This window comes from Schistocerca serialis, chromosome 11 (genome assembly GCF_023864345.2).
Source record: "Schistocerca serialis cubense isolate TAMUIC-IGC-003099 chromosome 11, iqSchSeri2.2, whole genome shotgun sequence".
Lineage (NCBI taxonomy): Eukaryota > Metazoa > Arthropoda > Insecta > Orthoptera > Acrididae > Schistocerca > Schistocerca serialis.
The window spans coordinates 144,775,999-144,798,145 of record NC_064648.1 but is presented as its reverse complement, the minus strand read 5'-3'; the positions used below and the strand labels follow the sequence as shown (position 1 = coordinate 144,798,145).

The following is a 22,147-nucleotide window of genomic DNA, read 5'->3' as shown; positions in this document are numbered from 1 at the left end:
ATAATGTTACAACCATTGCTTTGTACTTTTTACAAACCACCACAAGATTTCAGGTTTGAGATGTGACATTATTGTTGTAAAATTGTGATTTGTCACTGTAAAACATATGGCTGGTCAGAAACCAACAGAGTAATTTGTTTACAGCCACATTGTGAAGAAACAGTGTCACCTGAAGCTTTTCATTGCACATTTTCCTTTTCATGATTTCCTTAAAGACCTAACTTAACAATATTTCAAATCAGTTTGTTAAACTTATGGTGATCAGTCACCTCTGGGAAAGACCCTATTGGCTCTACTGGATTTGTATCTGATCACTTTCTGGGTCTTGTTTTATGTTTTATATGGGAGAAATCTTCTTTTAACATTAGAGGGACAACGGACTGGATCACATTCCTCAGTTTTTTTAATCCCTTTAGCATTCATAATTTCCTTGATGTTCCTTTTGAGTGTTTTTTATGTGATCCAATTGAAATTCTTCTAGATTTCGATTAGAGATTAGTACTTGTTCCATAGATCATGAATACGACACTTTGTAATGATGTGCAACATGTCAGGTTAATAAAAGGTGTCTATACAAGATATTACATTATGCAAAATATTACATGACACTTACTTCTTTTTTGTGGAGTTTGGAGAAATTGCCCACTTAATATATTCATCTAATGAGCAGGAGGAGTTGCCATTAAGAAATTCTTTTAGTTTCCTTTTAAATGCTATATGGGTATCTGTCAGACTTTTGATGCTATTAGGCAGGTGACCAAAGACTTTTGTGGCAGCATAATTTACCCCCTTCTGAGCCAAAGTTAGATTTAATCTTGAGTAGTGAAGGTCATCCTTTCTCTTAGTGTTGTAGCCATGTACACTGCTGTTACTTTTGAATTCGTTCTGATTGTTAATAACAAATTTCATAAGTGAATATATATAGTGAGGCTACAGTGAAGATCTCTAGCTCTTTAAATAAGTGTCTGCAGGATGACCTTGGATGAGCTCCAGCAATTCTTCTGATTACACGCTTTTGTGCAATGAACACTCTTTTACTCAATGATGATGAGTTACCTCAGAATATGATGCCATACAAAAGCAGAGAATGAAAATAGGCGTGGTAAGCTAATTTACTGAGATGTATATCGCCAAAATTTGCAATGACCCTAATAGCATAAGTAGCTGAACTCAAACATTTCAGCAGATCTTCAGTGAGTTTTTTACAGTTCAACCCCTCATCAATGCATACACCTAGAAATTTTGAATATTCTACCTTAGCTACCGATTTCTGATCGAAGTCTATATTTATTAATGGTGTCATTCCTTTTACTGTGTGGAACTGTGTGTACTGTGTTTTGTCAAAGTTTAATGAGAGCCCATTTGCAGAGAACCACTCAATGATTTTCTGAAAAACATCATTTACAATTTCGCCAGTTAATTCGTGTCTGTTGGGTGTGATAGCTATTCTTGTATCATCAGCAAAAAGTACCAGCTTTGCATCTTCGTGAATATAGAATGGCAAGTCGTTAATATATATTAAGAACAGAAGAGGACCCAAGACCGAACCTTGCGGCACCCCATTCTTGATTGTTCCCCAGTTTGAGAAATCACCAGGTTTTTTTGCATATTATGTGAACTGCTTATTTCAACTTTCTGCACTCCTCCAGTTAGGTATGTCCAAGATTTAGCTTTCCCTGAAAATTTGGGAAATTGTGTGGACATTAGTTTTATCTTAGACATTTTACAAATTTTGATCAGTTTCTCACCATTTCTTTTGTTCTCAAGTGTACTGGATATTCACCTTCAATATTGTTAAAACATTTTTACATCTCAACTTGCATATTGAAGTCACCAAGAAGAATTTTAACATTGCTTTTAGGTATGTTGGAGATGTCATTTTCTACAAAATCCAGAATTAGTTTACTTTGTTTAGAGCCATTCTGTTGTCTCGATTTATAGGTGCATGACAATTTGTAAGGGTATGGATTTTAATCTTGCACTGTATTGTTAACATTGACATTTTTTCTGCTTGTGACTTAAATCTGTTATACTATCCACAGTTTTTTTTGTGCACATAAAATGCTGTTACAAACATCTGCAGGTTGTTATTACTAGTTTTCCATTATAAATTTTATAATGTTGTGTATCAACTTCATTCTCAACCAAGAATCTTATTTTTCTGGACTGCTAGAATTTGTATATTGGTTTTCTGAAAAGATAATGTCAGTTCTTTCTGTTTACCAATTTCCAGAAGAGCATTTACATGTAATGTTCCATTGTGGTATTTGGTCATGAACTTAAACTTAGAAGGCATCAGTGATCTGTACTGAGACATCTTTCTGATTCAGTCCCAGTACTGTCGAGATCCTTCCATACGTATTCAAACCATTCATCAGAGACTTAAGGTCTGTTTGTCAGTCATGTTGCATCCATTCTGAACAGATGTCCATAGAGATTTAATCACAATTTCCTTATTGATTCAATCAGTTGGCTGCTATCTCTGTCCCCTCCCCTTTTCCTTGCAAGTTATTCTGCCTGTCTGTTATCTTACGCTCAAACTCCTTGCCTTCTCTCATTACAGTCTGTCCTACCATTCTGAGGTATTCGCTTGTGTATAGACATTCAGTTTTGATCACTTTGTCGTAGTGCCCGAGTTTAGCATTGAGATTGTCTTTGTCCTTTTATAGAACATGTGGCAACCTTCCCCCCCATGAACCATGGACCTTGCCGTTGGTGGGGGGCTTGCGTGCCTCAGCGATACAGATAGCCGTACCGTAGGTGCAACCACAACGGAGGGGTATCTGTTGAGAGGCCAGACAAACGTGTCGTTCCTGAAGAGGGGCAGCAGCCTTTTCAGTAGTTGCAAGGGCAACAGTCTGGATGATTGACTGATCTGGCCTTGTAACAATAACCAAAACGGCCTTGCTGTGCTGGTACTGCGAACGGCTGAAAGCAAGGGGAAACTACAGCCGTAATTTTTCCCGAGGGCATGCAGCTTTACTGTATGATTACATGATGATGGCGTCCTCTTGGGTAAAATATTCCGGAGGTAAAATAGTCCCCCATTCGGATCTCCGGGCGGGGACTACTCAAGAGGATGTCGTTATCAGGAGAAAGAAAACTGGCGTTCTATGGATCGGAGCGTGGAATGTCAGATCCCTTAATCGGGCAGGTAGGTTAGAAAATTTAAAAAGGGAAATGGATAGGTTGAAGTTAGATATAGTGGGAATTAGTGAAGTTCGGTGGCAGGAGGAACAAGACTTCTGGTCAGGTGACTACAGGGTTATAAACACAAAATCAAATAGGGGTAATGCAGGAGTAGGTTTAATAATGAATAGGAAAATAGGAATGCGGGTAAGCTACTACAAACAGCATAGTGAACGCATTATTGTGGCCAAGTTAGATACGAAGCCCACACCTACTACAGTAGTACAAGTTTATATGCCAACTAGCTCTGCAGATGACGAAGAAATTGAAGAAATGTATGATGAAATAAAAGAAATTATTCAGATTGTGAAGGCAGACGAAAATTTAATAGTCATGGGTGACTGGAATTCGAGTGTAGGAAAAGGGAGAGAAGGAAACATAGTAGGTGAATATGGATTGGGGGACAGAAATGAAAGAGGAAGCCGCCTGGTAGAATTTTGCACAGAGCACAACATAATCATAACTAACACTTGGTTTAAGAATCATGAAAGAAGGTTGTATACATGGAAGAACCCTGGAGATACTAAAAGGTATCAGATAGATTATATAATGGTAAGACAGAGATTTAGGAACCAGGTTTTAAATTGTAAGACATTTCCAGGGGCAGATGTGGACTCTGACCACAATCTATTGGTTATGACCTGTAGATTAAAACTGAAGAAACTGCAAAAAGGTGGGAATTTAAGGAGATGGGACCTGGATAAACTAAAAGAACCAGAGGTTGTACAGAGATTCAGGGAGAGCATAAGGGAGCAATTGACAGGAATGGGGGAAATAAATACAGTAGAAGAAGAATGGGTAGCTTTGAGGGATGAGGTAGTGAAGGCAGCAGAGGATCAAGTAGGTAAAAAGACGAGGGCTAGTAGAAATCCTTGGGTAACAGAAGAAATATTGAATTTAATTGATGAAAGGAGAAAATATAAAAATGCAGTAAGTGAAACAGGCAAAAAGGAATACAAACGTCTCAAAAATGAGATCGACAGGAAGTGCAAAATGGCTAAGCAGGGATGGCTAGAGGACAAATGTAAGGATGTAGAGGCCTATCTCACTAGGGGTAAGATAGATACCGCCTACAGGAAAATTAAAGAGCCCTTTGGAGATAAGAGAACGACTTGTATGAATATCAAGAGCTCAGACGGAAACCCAGTTCTAAGCAAAGAAGGGAAAGCAGAAAGGTGGAAAGAGTATATAGAGGGTCTATACAAGGGCGATGTACTTGAGGACAATATTATGGAAATGGAAGATGATGTAGATGAAGATGAAATGGGAGATACGATACTGCGTGAAGAGTTTGACAGAGCACTGAAAGACCTGAGTCGAAACAAGGCCCCCGGAGTAGACAATATTCCATTGGAACTACTGACGGCCGTGGGAGAGCCAGTCCTGACAAAACTCTACCATCTGGTGAGCAAGATGTATGAAACAGGCGAAATACCCTCAGACTTCAAGAAGAATATAATAATTCCAATCCCAAAGAAAGCAGATGTTGACAGATGTGAAAATTACCGAACTATCAGCTTAATAAGTCACAGCTGCAAAATACTAACACGAATTCTTTACAGACGAATGGAAAAACTAGTAGAAGCCGACCTCGGGGAAGATCAGTTTGGATTCCGTAGAAACACTGGAACACGTGAGGCAATACTGACCTTACGACTTATCTTAGAAGAAAGATTAAGGAAAGGCAAACCTACGTTTCTAGCATTTGTAGACTTAGAGAAAGCTTTTGACAATGTTGACTGGAATACTCTCTTTCAAATTCTAAAGGTGGCAGGGGTAAAATACAGGGAGCGAAAGGCTATTTACAATTTGTACAGAAACCAAATGGCAGTTATAAGAGTCGAGGGACATGAAAGGGAAGCAGTGGTTGGGAAGGGAGTAAGACAGGGTTGTAGCCTCTCCCCGATGTTGTTCAATCTGTATATTGAGAAAGCAGTAAAGGAAACAAAAGAAAAATTTGGAGTAGGTATTAAAATTCATGGAGAAGAAATAAAAACTTTGAGGTTCGCCGATGACATTGTAATTCTGTCAGATACAGCAAAGGCTTTGGAAGAGCAGTTGAATGGAATGGACAGTGTCTTGAAAGGAGGATATAAGATGAACATCAACAAAAGCAAAACAAGGATAATGGAATGTAGTCTAATTAAGTCGGGTGATGCTGAGGGAATTAGATTAGGAAATGAGGCACTTAAAGTAGTAAAGGAGTTTTGCTATTTGGGGAGCAAAATAACTGATGATGGTCGAAGTAGAGAGGATATAAAATGTAGGCTGGCAATGGCAAGGAAAGCGTTTCTGAAGAAGAGAAATTTGTTAACATCCAGTATTGATTTAAGTCTCAGGAAGTCATTTCTGAAAGTATTCGTATGGAGTGTAGCCATGTATGGAAGTGAAACATGGACGATAAATAGTTTGGACAAGAAGAGAATAGAAGCTTTCGAAATGTGGTGCTACAGAAGAATGCTGAAGATTAGATGGGTAGATCACATAACTAATGAGGAAGTATTGAATAGGATTGGGGAGAAGAGAAGTTTGTGGCACAACTTGACCAGAAGAAGGGATCGGTTGGTAGGACATGTTCTGAGGCATCAAGGGATGACCAATTTAGTATTGGAGGGCAGCGTGGAGGGTAAAAATCGTAGAGGGAGACCAAGAGATGAATACACTAAGCAGATTCAGAAGGATGTAGGTTGCAGTAGGTACTGGGAGATGAAAAAGCTTGCACACGATAGAGTAGCATGGAGAGCTGCATCAAACCAGTCTCAGGACTGAAGACCACAACAACAACAACAACGTGGCAACCTTCACTCTCCTGCTTCATTGGCTTCTGATGTAGTAGCATTTGTCTGTATTACTCCACCAACATATCTGAAACCGTCCACTTTTTCTGTGTTAAATGATTGAGCACTGTTCCGTTGTCAGTTATGTACTTCGTTTTGAAATAAATTTGGAGGGCGGCTTTTTGTGCCTCCTTTTTTGTTCCCCCCCCCCAGCATGTCGATCTGTTCCACAGCTGTGCATGTGTTTCTTGACGGGATCACCAAGTCATTGGCAAATTCGAGGTAGTTGACACTTAACTGTTTTTTTGAACCTCCAATGTGAACTTTATGCAGAATGCCGGACCAGGCTAATTCCTTTTCCCATTTCCAGCAATCTTCCCATGACACACATTTGATGAGACTTTAGCAACAGACAGCAAAAGGTCATTATTTACAGTGTTGAGAATGGCTATGATGTTGGGGTGTGAGTGGGGCACAGTCAAATGGGGCTGCCCTGGAGATCAGTGCTGGGGCGACTCCCGTTCCTTATTTATATGAATGATGTGTCATTTATGTGAATGATGTGTCCTCTAGTATTACAGATAATTCTAAAATATTTCTGTGTGCTGATGACACTAGCTTGGTAGTAAAGGATGTTGTGTACAACATTGGCTCAGTTTCAAATAGTGCAGTTTGTGACAAAGTTCATGGTTTGTAGAAAATAAACTAACGCTAAATCACAGTAAGACTCAGTTTTTACAGTTTCTAACACACACTTCAACAAGACCCGACTTTTTAATTTCACAGAATGGGCATACGATTATTGAAACTGAACAATTCAGATTTATGGGTGTTCAGATTGATGGTAAACTGTCCTGGAAAGTCCAAGTTCAGCATCGTGTTCAAAGAATGAGATTTTCACTCTGCAGCAGAGTGTGCGCTGATATGAAACTTCCTGGCAGATTAAAACTGTGTGCTGGAACCCGAGTTCGAGTCTCGGTCCGGCACACAGTTTTAATTTGCCAAGAAGTATCATATCGTGTTGAAAGACTTAATGCTGCCATTTTTACTATTCGTACGGTATATGAAGTAAGTGATAGTTCAACACGAAAAGTAGTCTACTTTGCTTATGTTCATTCGCTTATCTTGTATGGTATTATATTTTGGGGTAACTCTTCCCATTCCCAAAGGATATTTTTGACTCAGAAATAGGCAGTTCGGGCAGTAAGTGGTGTAAGTTTACGAACCTCTTGTCAACCCTGTTCACTAGTCCAGTTATTCTGACTTTGGCCTATCAATATATGTATTCTTTAGTGTTGCTTCATGTTAACAATATCAGCTTATTCCCAAAAATTAGCACCTTTCACTCAGTTAATACTAGGCGGAAATCCAATCTTTATTTGGATCACACTTCCTTGACTCTTGTGCAGAAAGGTGTGCAGTATACTGCTGCATCCATTTTCAGTAAGAAATACAAATACGAGAATACAAAGATCTTAGCAGCAATCCATGTGCTTTCAAATTGAAACTGAAGGGTTTCCTCATGGGTCACTCCTTCTATTTTGTCGAGGAATTCCTTGAAAAATTAAGCTGATTCCGATATTAAGTTGTTGATTGCGTTTAAGTAAACTTGTGGCTTGTTTTTTTTCCATAAATATTTTATTTTATCAGTTATTACTTTTATGTTGTAATTTCATGTACTGACACATTCCATGACCTTGGAGATTTGCTCCTCAGTTTTGTCCTATGGAACTACAAGTGTAAAACAAAATAAAATAAAATAAGTAAAAGAACTGGGGATAGCCCTTTGCCTGTCAGACTCCAGTTTTATTAAAAACACTTTGGAGTTCTCTCCAATGAATTTTGATTGTTTATTTTAAGTTTTTTCCCCTTGTTGTACGCTCTAAATTAGTGAGAACATTGTTCTTTTGTTAGTTATCTCATGGTCATTGATCACATTTTGCTTTTTCTTTGTGGTCCTCTGTATGATCAGATTAGCAGTAGTCATAATACTTTATTGTTAGTATGTTTAGAGAAGTAGCCAGCAGCGGTTGCTTCTGCCTATTAATGTCTACCTCAACGCGTTCCACGCGCCTGAGGGCTTTCCGTCGTGACAGGATTTACAGAATGCTGTGTGTGTGTGAGTGACGGATTGAACAGTCCCCGTGCTTGTCCCTTCCACAGGAGAAGGGTGTGGGCGTGATCTGCGCTGCAGGTGTGGCAATGGGTCTCCTGAGCAGTTCGGGGCCGCAGCCGTGGCACCCGGCGCCCCAGGAGCTGAAGGACGTGTGCCGAGCAGCGGCCGACTACTGCAAGGTGAGTGTGAAGAAACTGGCATGGCAGAGTAGAGAAATGTGTAGAATAAAAGGTGCAGCTTAAAAGATGCAGGGTAAGATCTGTAGGATGCAGAGTAAAAGGTGCAGGGGAAGAGGAGCAAGGTCAGAGTGAAGGATGCAGGGAGAGGAGTGAAGGCAAACGGAAAAGTTGCAGAGAAAGGGTACACATAAGAGGTGCAGAGTAAAGGGTTCATTGTGTGTGCACTCTGGGATTTGAAAGCAGTGCCTGTCTGTGTTAAATAGATTTGTAATATATAATGTGACAGAGACATCTTCCAATGAGATCTTAAGACTTTTTGATTCCAGGGTCAGCACCCTTACATCAGTTTCCTAAGGCAGTACAACACACTTCTCAGACTGGAGAAAGAAAAAAATTTAAAAATTTATGAGTGCTGTAACACATCTAATATAAAACATTTGAAGCTCTTTGTTCACAGAATCACTCATGGCTGAATGAGGAGTATTCTAGTGTTCAAATGGCAATGTAGAATGTTTGATTCATCTTGGAAGCAATTTTCTTTTTTTTTATTATTATTATTATCATTATTATTGAGTTTAAACAATAATAATTGTATATTGAATCATAATTTTTAAGAAAAAAAATCATCTTTTATTTTTAATTACTAATTTGACTAAAATGTGAGTAGGCTATCAGTAATAAATTTAAGTTTGATCCAAAAATGCTAAACATCAAAAAGAAAATGTTTTTAATTGATTTTGGTAAATACAGACATCATATTATTAAAGTGTTATTGACACACACAATTTTTTTATTTAAAAATACTGAACTTTCCAAAGGTGTACAAATTTACAGGGTAATTTGAGAAATTCTCAGCGTGTAGTAGAAAGAAACAACTTACCTCAGTGAACCTCTCCTGCCGCTCCCCCCCCCCCCACCCCCCCCCCCCACATTGTAATCTCTGTGTACTTTAATGGCCTTGTTCCAGTGTCTTGATCCCATCTTGAAAATTAAATCCCTCCGGGCCTGCAAAATACCCACCAACTTTGGCTGTCAGTTCTTCGTTTGAAGAGAATTTCCATTCACCGAGGAAAATTTTGATCTTGGGGAAGAGATGGAAGTCTGATAGAGTGAAATCAGGTGAATAAGGTGGATGTGATAACACTTCGTGCCATAGTTAACATATTTTTGCTGTGGCAATGACATTAGTGTGTGGGCAGTCATTGCCTTGATGAAAATGATTTTCTTCATTGCTAAATTGACCTTTCTTCATGTGTTTTTTGCTGTAATTGATCCAGGAGGTTAGCACAGTATTGTCCCATACTTGTTTGACCAGTGGAAAGGTAATCTTTTGAGAGAATCCCTTGAGAGAGATATCTGATATCATGACCTTTCCACCTGACCGTATTGCCTTTGCTTCCTTTGGTTGTTGGAAGGCAGTGGCAAACCACCTCCATTAGGACCTTGCCTAGTCGTCGGTGCGCGTCTTTTGCGTCGTCCCCTATGCTCCTCGGAGTACGGGACTTCATGATCATCATCATCATCATCATCATCATAATCATAGTAGTGATTCATCTGTGGTCACAAACCAGCATGAAAAATCTTGTTGGTTGCCCTTAAGATGGGTCAAACATTGTTCAGACATTTCCATTCTGATGGGTTTCTGATCATGGATTAAGAGTCGCGGCATCCACCTAGCAGATAATTTTCTCATATCCAGTCCCACTGTAAAAATGTGATCCGTCTGTTCAGATAACATCCCTACAACTTCAACAATTTGCTGGAAGCTCATTGCGCTAGGCCTGACATCTAGTGGTGATTCTTCAAGCTTTTAATTCTCCTCTTATTATGAATACCTGCATTTCCATGTTCTTAGTAATTAAAAATGAAGCATAATATTTTTATTAAAAATTTTTGCTTCAATATTTGTTTTTAACTTTGCGACTTGATAATAAATATAAAATACAATTAAAATTAAAAAGTTTTGTTTGTGACAATAATCGACCATGTGAACTTGCAGTTTCAAGACATTCAGCATTACGGAGGACCACAAAGTATTCTATATGTGGCATTGTTCAAAACACCTCAAAATCCTTTTTCCTCAGTGTTATGTACTGCTTTAGGAAATTGGTGTCTGGGCACTGAACTTCACATCCAATAAGTGTGAAGAAAATCGAAATGGGTCAATCCAAAAGGCCCCATCACTATTAGATACAGTGTGATTGTAAAGTTGTTGTGCACTGGACTGTGACCAACAGATGTGGATTATGTCGGATGTTCAAAACAAATTAGCAGAACTGTTCGTTCGTAGATATGTGATTATTTTTTAATTTGTTCCACTGTTGTGTAACATTCAACTGTTTGGTTCAGTTGATGAAAGGTACTGGATGTGATGTGTAGTGTTTGGGAGTTCAGTCTGTTTTTAAATTATGATGCTTTCAACTGAGGTATATATTTTTCTTGTCAAACATGTGTTTCAACTGGGTGATGAATACACAGATTCAGAGCAGGGAACATTTGCTGAAAAATTTCTGGGAACAGCTGTATCTCATCATAATGTGGTTCGTTGACTTACTGAGAAATTTTGGGAGATGAACTCGTTGTTGGATGCCAAATGAACTGGAAGACCATCTAAACTAATGAACAGACATTGTTGGATATTTTTGACTGTGGGCACCAGAGCCCAATAAACTGTACAAGTTGGCACGAGAAAAAGATATTGGTCTTGCAACTATTCAACAAGTGGTTAGCCAAATATTGAATGTGTTCCCCTATAAAGTGAGAGCATTGCACAAATTGATCGATGCAGTTTGTGAAAAGTGAATCCATTTCTGCAATTGGTTTACATCTTTTATTGAGAGGAAAACCATTGATATTCTTGACATAAGCTTCTTTACAGACGACACCTAGTTCCACCTGATTGCTCATATTAACACATGAGACACACGATCATAGTCAATGGAGGTGCCTCATACTGTGCTTAAAATGCCATTGCGTTACCAGAAAATTGGAGTGAGGGTAGCAGTATCCGGATGAAAAATTAGTGGGCCTTTAGTTTTGAAGAAACTGTGAACAGTGAACATTATCGTTAAATGAGCCATGATTTCATTGGGCAGCTAAAGGCAGACAATAGACTGCAAGATGGCACTACTGCCTGCAAGCTAACAACACTGTATGTCTTCTAGGAAAATTTTTTGAGGAACATGTCATCTCAAAAAACATATGGCTCCTCGCTGACCCGACCTTACTCCACCAGACTTTTTTCTTTGGGGAGCTGCAAAGTTTGTAGAGGATCAAAATCGCCAATGCACACTTTGTCTCTTAAAAACTGACATGACGGCATATGAGAGAAGCACATCACAATGAAATCTGCAGAATGTGTTTGCCAGTAAAGTGAAGCAGGTTAAGACTTGTATAGCCTCTTGTGGAAGTTATTTCCTACAAATGTAACTGCATAGCAGCTTTCCAAACCTGAGTGAAAAAATTCACCTTTATACCAATATGACTTCATGCATAAATTAGTTACAGCTTTACTGTTCTCATGATGAATAAAAGGTTAACACAATAATTGCAACTGAGATGGTTATTACGTCATTCATAAATTTATGACTTTGGGAATAATTAATGCCACTAGGTAATTTTTATTGCACTGAAATACTTAGCATAGGCAACGAAATCTGATGACCTATTTTCTAATGTGTAAAAAATGACACTAATTTTGATTTCCCGTTTTAACGTGCCAGACCAAAATTTGCTGTCAGTCATCATCATTTCAGTCCAAAGTCACAAAAAAGGCAAATGGAAAAGGCAAGCCCAGATAAAGACAACAACCAACATGACAAGATCAGAACTTGTAGCTTCTGTCAGGCACATATTTATTACTTCCGAACAGTAACTATTTTTCATTTAATTACATGCAGATAATTTCAGAGAAAACTTCTTTATTCGTGTAACGTTTTTGTGTAACATCATTACAATTATTATATTTTAGGTATTTTCAGTTTACTAACATAAAAATATTTTTTCTCGTCTGTGACTTTTGTCAAATTCAATGTAATACATTTTACACTTTTTGAAAGTAGAACCCAGTGGGCTATTGATGAAGCATGTGTCCAGAAACTAATAATTTGCAGTATCAAATCCCAGTTGGACCACGTTTTTTTTTTTGCAGTCTGCCTTTAAATTGGCCTTCAGATTGCCAGAAATGACATGCAATTTGGATTCCATATGTTGAACTGTAGGTCCTCTATCTGTAATAGGGATACTGGGGTAGGTCAGGGATACACAAGTTGCTGAACTGTTGTCAAGTTTAAAGATTTTCACTAAACTTTTGACACATACATTGTTGTTGTTCACTTTTTAAAGCCTTTAATACTTGCTCATATTTAATATTTTATTGAATTCATAATCACTTTCCCTGTTTACATGAAAGTAGGAATTTAAGAAAAATTTTGAAATTTACATTATATATATGTGCCCCACACTTTATTAACAGTACTGATTATGAAAAGCAAAATCTTCAAAGTTAGTAACCAAAAGTGTCAATTAGCTACTCAAAATCATACAGAAATGCCTGACACTGAAAAGACAAGCTGTATATTTGAGAAATACTTAAGTATCAGGTCCTGCACTAAATATAGGATCGAATACACCATTCTGACCAGTTCTGTTTCACTGACGCAGGAGAGGGGAGTGGAGCTTGCACGGCTGGCGGTGCACCACGCCTTGACGCGTGAGGGGCAGGCGACGCACCTCGTCGGTGTCAACAGTGTGCGAGAGCTGCAGTCCAATCTGCAGATCCTGCGCGATGGGCTGACTCCCGCAGAGAAAGAGGTGCTGCGTGACATCCAGCAGAAGTAAGCCACGTCTGCTGCATATTGAACACTGTTTCTGCTCTGTCTAGACTGAGGCATTGCAGGCCAAATCTTGTTTTCTGGCATCGCATATTCCATCTCAGTGTTTTATCGTTTTTTCGTAATTCGGCAGAGAGCTTCCTTGGTCCACCCTGCACCCCTTCACTTGGCTGAGTGTCCTGTAATCACCACTATGGTCACAGTTACCGCTTCCAGTCCACACTTTTCATTGAAACACTTGCTTGTTCTCCTGTCTCCCCCAATAACTCTCAACATTCAGCTCTTCATTGCTATTGAGCAACCCCCAATTTTTTAATGGTTTTTACATTGAAAGTTCAGGCCTTATACGCTTTAAGTCACATTAGAAATCGTTTTCAGACATACTTTCAAAGTGGCTAAGTTCTTCCACTTGTTATTTGTACATCTGGACACCCCTGTGTAATCAGGAATTGTCCACCAGATTTCACAAAAGGCTTGATTTAAATTTTTTACGGATTTAGGTTTTTTGTGGTCTGTAAATCAATAAGGCAGGTTGTATATGTCCGGAGACAACCAGGAAATCTGGGCAAACTCCAGGAATTTTTTCATCCGTGAGAAATTAGGAAAATATGTGGAAATTTTTGGAATTCTGGGAATTTTTCATATTTTAGTTTTCAGTTAAATTTTTATAATTTTGACTGGTAAGCACTGATACTCTAACAAAGAATTTGTCTAGCCTACTACTGCAGAATAATTCTGCAGCAATAAGACATAAATAAAATAACACCACCAATATAAAAACTTCAGTGGCGAAGAAAATGTGCCACTTACAACAACAAAACACAGTGCACACCCAAGAATCTGCCGAGAGCGAAATTTGTCAAAGACTCTGCAGCATAGCGAACAACAAACTGCTTTTGATGCTTCTTCCTCATTTTGATGACTATGAAGTCACAACTGTTTACATTGCTAACAGGTAGCACGAAAATATTGTGAACAGTGGTTTGAGAAGCGTTACTTACAGAGTAAATTTCCTTTTATGTAAGATGAATTATGTTGCACGTGAGAATGTGCAATGAATTTCCTAACTTACGGAGCGTTAATTCAAAACTTAACACTTAGAAAAATTTCAGGCTGAAAAGACCATCGATTTATATCATTACTTAAAATTTTACAGCTACATTTGTGTTCGATATATCCTAAAGGGTTATGCAGGCTAAAGAAGACCAAGATTCAAAGTTAGTTTTTCATATTTACATTGTTGTTGTTGTGGTCTTCAGTCCTGAGACTGTTTTTATGCATCTCTCCATGCTACTCCATCCTGTGCAAAGTTCTTCATCTCCCAGTACCTACTGCAACCTACATCCTTCTGAATCTGTTTAGTGTATTCACCTCTTGGTCTCCATCTACGATTTTTACCCTCCACCCTGCCCTCCAATACTAAATTGGTGAACCCTTGATGTCCCAGAACATGTCCTACCAACCGAGCCCTTCTTCTAGTCAAGTTGTGCCACAAACTTCTCTTCTCCACAATCCTATTTAATACTTCCTCATTAGTTATGTGATCTACCCATCTAATCTTCAGCATTCTTCTGTAGCACCACATTTCGAAAGCTTCTATTCTCATCTAGTCCAAACTATTTATAGTCCATGTTTCACTTTCATACATGGCCACACTCCATACAAATACTTTCAGAAACGACTTCCTGACACTTGAATCTATACTCGATATTAATAAATTTCTCTTCTTCAGAAACGCTTTCCTTGCCATTGCCAGTCTACATTTTATATCCTCTCTACTTTGACCATCATCAGTTATTTTGCTCCCCAAATAGCAAAACTCCTTTACTACTTTAAGTGTCTCATTTCCTAATCTGATTCCCTCAGCATCACCCGACTTAATTCGACTACATTCCATTATCCTCGTTCTGCTTTTGTTAATGTTCATCTTATACCCTCCTTTCATGACACTGCCCATTCCGTTCAACTGCTCTTCCAAGTCCTTTGCTGTCTCTGACAGAATCACAATGTCATTGGCGAACCTCAAAGTTTTATTTCTTCTCCATGGATTTTAATACCTACTCCGAATTTTTCTTTTGGTTCCTTTACTGTTTGCTCAATATACAGATTGAATAACATCGGGGATAGGCTACAACTCTGTCTCACTCCCTTCCCAACCACTGCTTCCCTTTCATGCCCCTCAACTCTTGTGACTGCCATCTGCTTTCTGTACAAATTGCAAATAGTCTTTCGCTCCCTGTATTTTACCCCTGCCACCTTCAGAATATGAAAGAGTATTGCAGTCAACATTGTCAAAAGCTTTCTCCATGTCTACAAATGCTAGAAACGTAGGTTTGCCTTTCCTTAATCTAGCTTCTAAGATAAGTCGTAGGGTGAGTATTGCCTCACGTGTTCCAATATTTCTACGGAATCCAAACTGATCTTCCCCAATGTCGGCTTCTACCAGTTTTTCCATTCATCTGTAAGGAATTCACGTTAGTATTTTGCATCCGTGACTTATTAAACTGATTGTACGATAATTTTCACAGTTGTCAGCACCTGCTTTCTTTGGGATTGGAATTATTATATTCATCTTGAAGTCTGAGGGTATTTCGCTTGTCTCGTACATCATCAGATGGTAGAGTTTTGTCAGGACTGGCTCTCCCAAGGCCATCAGTAGTTCTAATGGAATGTTGTCTACTCCTGGGGCCTTGTTTCAGTGCTCTGTCAAACTCTTCACGCAGTATCGTATCTCCCATTTCATCTTCATCTACATCCTCTTCCATTTCCATAATATTGTCCTCAAGTACATTGCCCTTGTATAGACCCTCTATATACTCCTTCCACCTTTCTGCTTTCCCTTCTTTGCTTAGAACTGGGTTTTCATCTGAGCTCTTGATATTCATACAAGTGGTTCTCTTTTCTCCAAAGGTCTCTTTAATTTTCCGGTAGGCAGTATCTATCTTGCCCCTAGTGAGATAAGCCTCTACATCCTTACATTTGTCCTCTAGCCATCCCTGCTTAGCCATTTTGCACTTCTTGTTGATCTCATTTTTGAGACGTTTGTATTCCTTTTTGCCTGCTTCATTTACTGCATTTTTATATTTTCTCCTTTCATCGATTAAATTCAATATTTCTTCTGTTACCCAAGGATTTCTACTAGCCCTCATCTTTTTACCTACTTGATCCTCTGCTGCCTTCACTACCTCATCTCTCAAAGCTACCCATTCTTCTTCTACTGTATTTCTTTCCCTCATTCCTGTCAATTGTTCCCTTATGCTCTCCCTGAAACTCTGTACAACCTCTGGTTCTTCAAGTTTATCCAGGTCCCATCTCCTTAAATTCCCACCTTTTTGCAGTTTCTTCAGTTTTAATCTACAGTTCATAACCAATAGATTGTGGTCAGAGTCCACATCTGTCCCTGGAAATGTCTTGCAATTTAAAACCTGGTTTCTAAATCTCTGTCTTAGCATTATATAATCTATCTGAAACCTGTCAGTATCTCCAGGCTTCTTCTTCCATGTATACAACCTTCTTTTATGATTCTTGAACCAAGTGTTAGCTATGATTAAGTTGTGCTCTGTACAAAATTCTATCAGGTGGCTTCCTCTTTCATTTCTTCTTCCCAATCCATATTCACCTACTACGTTTCCTTCTCTCCCTTTTCCTACTACCGAATTCCAGTCACCAAAGACTATTAAATTTTCGTCTCCCTTCACTATCTGAATAATTTCTTTTCTTTCATCATACATTTCTACAATTTCTTTGTCATCTGCAGAGCTAGTTGGCCTATAAACTTGTGCAACTGTTATAGGTGTGGGCTTCTTGTCTATCTTGGCCACAATAATGCGTTCACTATGCTGTTTGTAGTAGCTTACCCGCACTCCTATTTTTTTTTATTAATTATTAAACCGACTCCTGCATTACCCCTATTTGATTTTGTATTTATAACCCTGTATTTGCCTGACCAAAAGTCTTGTTCCTCCTGCCACCGAACTTCACTAATTCCCACTGTATCTAACTTTAACCTATCCATTTCCCTTTTTAAATTTTCTAACCTACCTGCCCAATTAAGGGATCTGACATTCCATGCTCCGATCTGTAGAACACCAGTTTTCTTTCTCCTGATAACGACGTCCTCCTGAGTAGTCCCCACCCGGAGATCCAAATGGGGGACTATTTTACCTCCAGAATATTTTACCCAAGAGGACGCCATCATCATTTAACCATACAGTAAAGCTGCGTACCCTCGGGAAAAATTACGGCTGTAGTTTCCCCTTGCTTTCAGCCGTTCACAGTACCAGCGCAACAAGGCCGTTTTAGTTAGTGTTAGAATGCCAGATCAGTCAATCATCCAGGCTGTTGCCCCTGCAACTACTGAAAAGGCTGCTGCCCCTCTTCAGGAACCACATGTTTGTCTGGCCTCTCAACAGATACCCCTCCGTTGTGGTTGCACCTACGGCACGGCTATCTGTATCGCTGAGGCGCGCAAGCCTCCCCACCAACGGCAAGGTCCATGGTTCTTTGGGGGGAGGATATTTACATTAGTTCTTTCAATTATCCTTCAAAAAATGTGAAGCGAGTTCTTGAGCAGTTTCACAAATAATTGGATTCTATGTGGAAAAATAAGTGCTTGATGAAACACACATTCAGCCAGGTAACCCATGAAATTTTTGGTGCGCTACTTATCAGTGATGTTGCTATTGGCTGACTACATACCGTATTTACTCGAACCTAAGCCGCACTCGGATCTAAGCCGCACCTGAAAAATGAGACTCAAAACCATGGGGAAAAAAATTCCCGAATCTAAGCCGCACGTGAAATTTGAGACTCAAAATTCCAGGGGAGAGAAAAGTTTTAAGCCGCACCTCCAATTTGAAACAAAGTTGGTCCATTGTAATATGAAACACAATTTAGGTTGAATGAATGACGATACAGCTGCAGTAGTTTGGTTCGAGTCGTAAGCTTAGCAGGTAAGCTTTACCAGGTAGCCATTGCTATGCGTCAGGCGCTCCGTCCGTATTTATACGGGTACTCTTCCTTTTTCACGTGCTTCGTTTGGTTTGAATCGATTGCTTATTTTGCTTTGATCTGATAAGTGCCGTTTTCTTTGTTATATGTGTTTACGTCACTCTAAGCTGAAAATGCATTATTGTACTGTGTCATGCATTGTTTATCGCATTCTGATAGTGCCTGTTACGGCCTGTCGCCGCTCGTGGCAGGACTTGCTTTTGTGCTCGCTAACGCCGCTTACAATTAAAAGAAAGAGAGGAATCGTCTCATTAGTGAAACGATGGCAAGAGAGTACTATTTGTTGTTACTTACACTGCTGCTTTCTTTGATAATGATCAACAAGAACCAAATAATACACTGTGTATGATAGAACATGTTCTGAACGAGAGTTAGGCGAAAATTTTTCTCCGTTTGAAAATCTTTGCGGCCGCTTCTTTAGTACATCAAATTCTGCACAGAAATTAGTCATCTTAAATTTAAAAATCTAGTCAGTTGCCTTGCTTCATTTCTGACTGTATCACTATTGGGCATAAGAATAATACGAATATAAACATGACACGATATGTATATTCTTCCGCATTTGCTGTTGATTCACTCTAGTTTCATAGTTAATTAGGCAGACAGCATTTAAATGAGATAGCAGCAAACACGAAAGAATACATGGCAAAATGTGTATATTCGTAATATTCGTATGGTGAAGAGAATACTGCATGTGATTCACATTTCATCAGGTTCCCATTAGCAACCATCTCTTCTCACAGGTAGGAAAAAATTCAGAACGTAGAGTTGGCCATATTGACAAACATACCAAACAGTCTTGCCAGTCGGATTTTCGTAGTACATTGAAATTCTGCTACATTCGAAGATGAACAATACGGAATTTGTATTTACTTCGTTGGATAATGTATGAAAATGCAGTGGTCGAAACTCGGGGCGGAGAAAAAAGAAAGCTCGTCTTCCACCTTTTTTTTTTAATTTATTTACTGATGCAGAGGTTTTGGCGCAACTATTTATCTTTGTGCCTACAAAGCATACCGGTGTAGCGCTACATATATTCGACGGCAGAAGTTAGTTGTGGCGGCACCTACCAACATTTTTCAGAACTTCCGCTTGCTTTGCACTCGATTCTAAGCCGCAGGCGGTTTTTTGGATTACAAAAACCGGAAAAAAAGTGCGGCTTAGATTCGAGTAAATACGGTAACTTATCTTTTGCTCTGAATATCTGCTGTTATTGGCTGGCGATATCATGTGACATCAGCTATATGATTGGCATCTTAACCTTGATTATTCTACTTTGAAGCTACCGTGCTGTGTTTGGTGGAATGTGTGTTAATACTTTTGTAATACAAAAATATGCAGTGTAAATGTTGCCGCATATCAAATATCTTTCCAAAACGTGTTGTTTTTTGGTGGATTTCTTTTCCCAAAGTACTGGAAAATTCTGTACTGGCATATAAAACCTTTAACATTCAAGGGCTTGATAAGTTTTATAGCTCCAAGAGAAAGTAGTAATAGGGAAAAATAAAAATTTACTTTTACCCGAGTAAAAGTGTTTTTGCACCAGGGGAAAAGTGTATTTTTGCATGAGGAAAAAATGTATTTTTAACTAGTAAATCTGGGAAAAATCCAGGGATTTTATTTGTTGTCTGCATGTACACCACGGTCAAGGTAAACGCTTGGATGGTACCCTGAAAAAGGCCCCAGCAGATATGCACCTGCACCCTATCAGAGTGCACTATCTCTCACAAACCACTTTGTCATTGATGGAATGTTAAATGAAGTCATCGGCCTCTTCTTCCGCAGGTTCTTCGCCAAGATGCCGGTGCGCCACTGGGAAGGCCTGCAGCTGCCAAAGCTGAAGGAGGAATGGCGCAAGTTGGGGATGCTCTGACCTGTGTTTTATTTACTTCCCCCTTTCCTTTGAAATTAATATTCACTCATTCTGTAATTCGTTTTCACTCAGGTGTGTACATGAATTCAAATGTCAATTACAAAATTCATATAGAATAAAACTGTCTATTAATTTTCATAATAAATAAATAAATAAATAAATATTATATTGTTTTACTGTATTTATAATTCTTGATACCTGATCCAAATATTGTTGGTGCCTGGTTATGTTGGTGTCACAATTGAGTTGTGTGTCCTTATACAGATTAACTGAAGCCTTGTATAACATTTTGCTAACAACATAACTCAACTGCCACCTTCCCGCACAATCTGGGCCTCGGGCTATGCTATAAATCGGTGTCACCATAACTTACATCTGAAACAATTATGCAGGCACAAAAGAAATATTGTCAGTGTTCCGTGCACTTCTGCGTATGTGATGTCATACAGCACATCATCATTACATCAAGAGATAAAGGTGACATCTGGTGTAAGTAGGTTAGTTGACTCCCTCATGCTGCCTCTTTAAAGAGGACATAACGCTTTTGCCACAAAGGCGACTCTTCTGAAATTGTAAATGCTCATTGCACTGCATCTAGATTATTATGGATATATTCTAGTAAATAACAAGTTTATTTAGAATACAGATCTCTCTACTTATATTGACTTTGTATCAGCATCTGCCAAGCGACAGAAGTGTCCTTTTTCATTTTATCGAACAAAATATTGGCAAAACTAATTTTCACATATCTGGTACCAGACTGCTAGAAATCCAGGAACCGAACTTGTCCAAATGCCGTAGAATATCTTACAGTGAATTATTTTAGCTGTTTCACCTCCATACAGGGTGTGGGGATATCACATCTACCCTTGTACTTATCAGACGCCATCCCACATAGAAAATGTCAGAATACTGGATCAGAACTTAGACACTAGCAATGAGAAAGTTCATTAATACTGAAAGTAAAATTCATGATGAACGTTCATGATGAAGGTATGGTAAAACCCCCACACAGTTGGGGGGGATAGGGAAAGAGTCATCCAAACATTTCTATGTATCATACCCCGTTTACATGTCATGTTTCACTTTACCCTCTCCCGACATCCTCCCCCCCCCCTTCTCTTCTCTTCTCCCCCCCCCCCCCCCCCACCTCCCCACCCCTGCATCTCCGACTCCTTCCCAGGTGTAAAATAATGTCATGAAAAGTGTGTTGTTCTCCTGACTGACTTTCACCACTGAAGAATGTTATTTATAATGAAAATTGTTTAACCTATTCAAGTTTTTATCAAAGCACAATGTAAGCATTTAATTTGTCTAGGTGTTATAAAACTTCAATATGTTTTGCTTTCAAACTTGTTGGGAAAAGTTTTAAGAGTCGTCCTGCAACCTTCACAGTCTCTCACAAAACAAATTAATCAGTGGTTGCAACTTTCAATTAAAATGTCCTTCCTTGTACAGAAATTACATAATGTGGGTTCAAGTACAGGTTGTGATGCAGGAATGACGACATATGGAAGTCTGGGTCTGACGGTGAGTCATCTGTGGATAGCAAAAGCAATTAAGGTGACTGCTCGCATAAAGTGGGAAATCCGCATTTGAGTTCCAGTCTGTTACAAATTTTCATTGTCATCATTCCTGCACACAGTTGATAGTTGTTTGCATTCACAACTGGGAATACATTTCGTATCAATCAATACAGTTTAAGAAGGCACAAAATCCACTACAGAAATATGAGTGAGTGTGGTGAGATTAGGTTAATTTTGCAATGTTACCAAGCAGTGCCAGTGTCCCTTTCCAATGTCAACACTTTCTTCTCAGCAATACTTGACGCTGACGTTCTGTTGTGTCCTGTTTAATTTTGTCTCATTCCATTCTATTTAGGGGACAGTTTTAATTGATCTTATAAGTTGCTTGATCATTGAAAATTTTATTAACCATTCATTGGCTCAGTAAGAATTCGGAGCTGTTGTAATGATTGAGCATCAGACTATTTGTAGATAGCATATCCAGAGTGCTTACTACTGAGGCAAATGTATCATCGTGGTAACTTCTGCAACTTTTTTAGTTTTCAGTTAAATTTTTGTGAATTTTGCTTTTAAGAACCAATACTGTAACAAAGGATATTACTGTATCCCACTACTGCAGCAACAAAACACGAACGAGAGAAAAAA

General features: G+C 38.9%; 1 protein-coding gene across 3 annotated transcripts in view; it reads left to right on the top strand.

Moving 5' to 3' along the window:
• LOC126427054 (uncharacterized) overlaps positions 1-20,137 on the top strand; it is a 67,973-nt gene extending 47,836 nt beyond the window's left edge. For all 3 annotated transcript variants that reach the window (XM_050089233.1, XM_050089234.1, XM_050089232.1), the window contains 3 exons: positions 8,130-8,261; positions 12,924-13,096; positions 19,889-20,137. In XM_050089233.1, coding sequence (XP_049945190.1) covers positions 8,130-8,261; positions 12,924-13,096; positions 19,889-19,976 — 393 coding nt within the window. In that variant the 3' untranslated portion in view covers positions 19,977-20,137. The remainder of the gene's footprint in view (positions 1-8,129; positions 8,262-12,923; positions 13,097-19,888) is intronic.
• Positions 20,138-22,147: the final 2,010 nt, after the last annotated feature.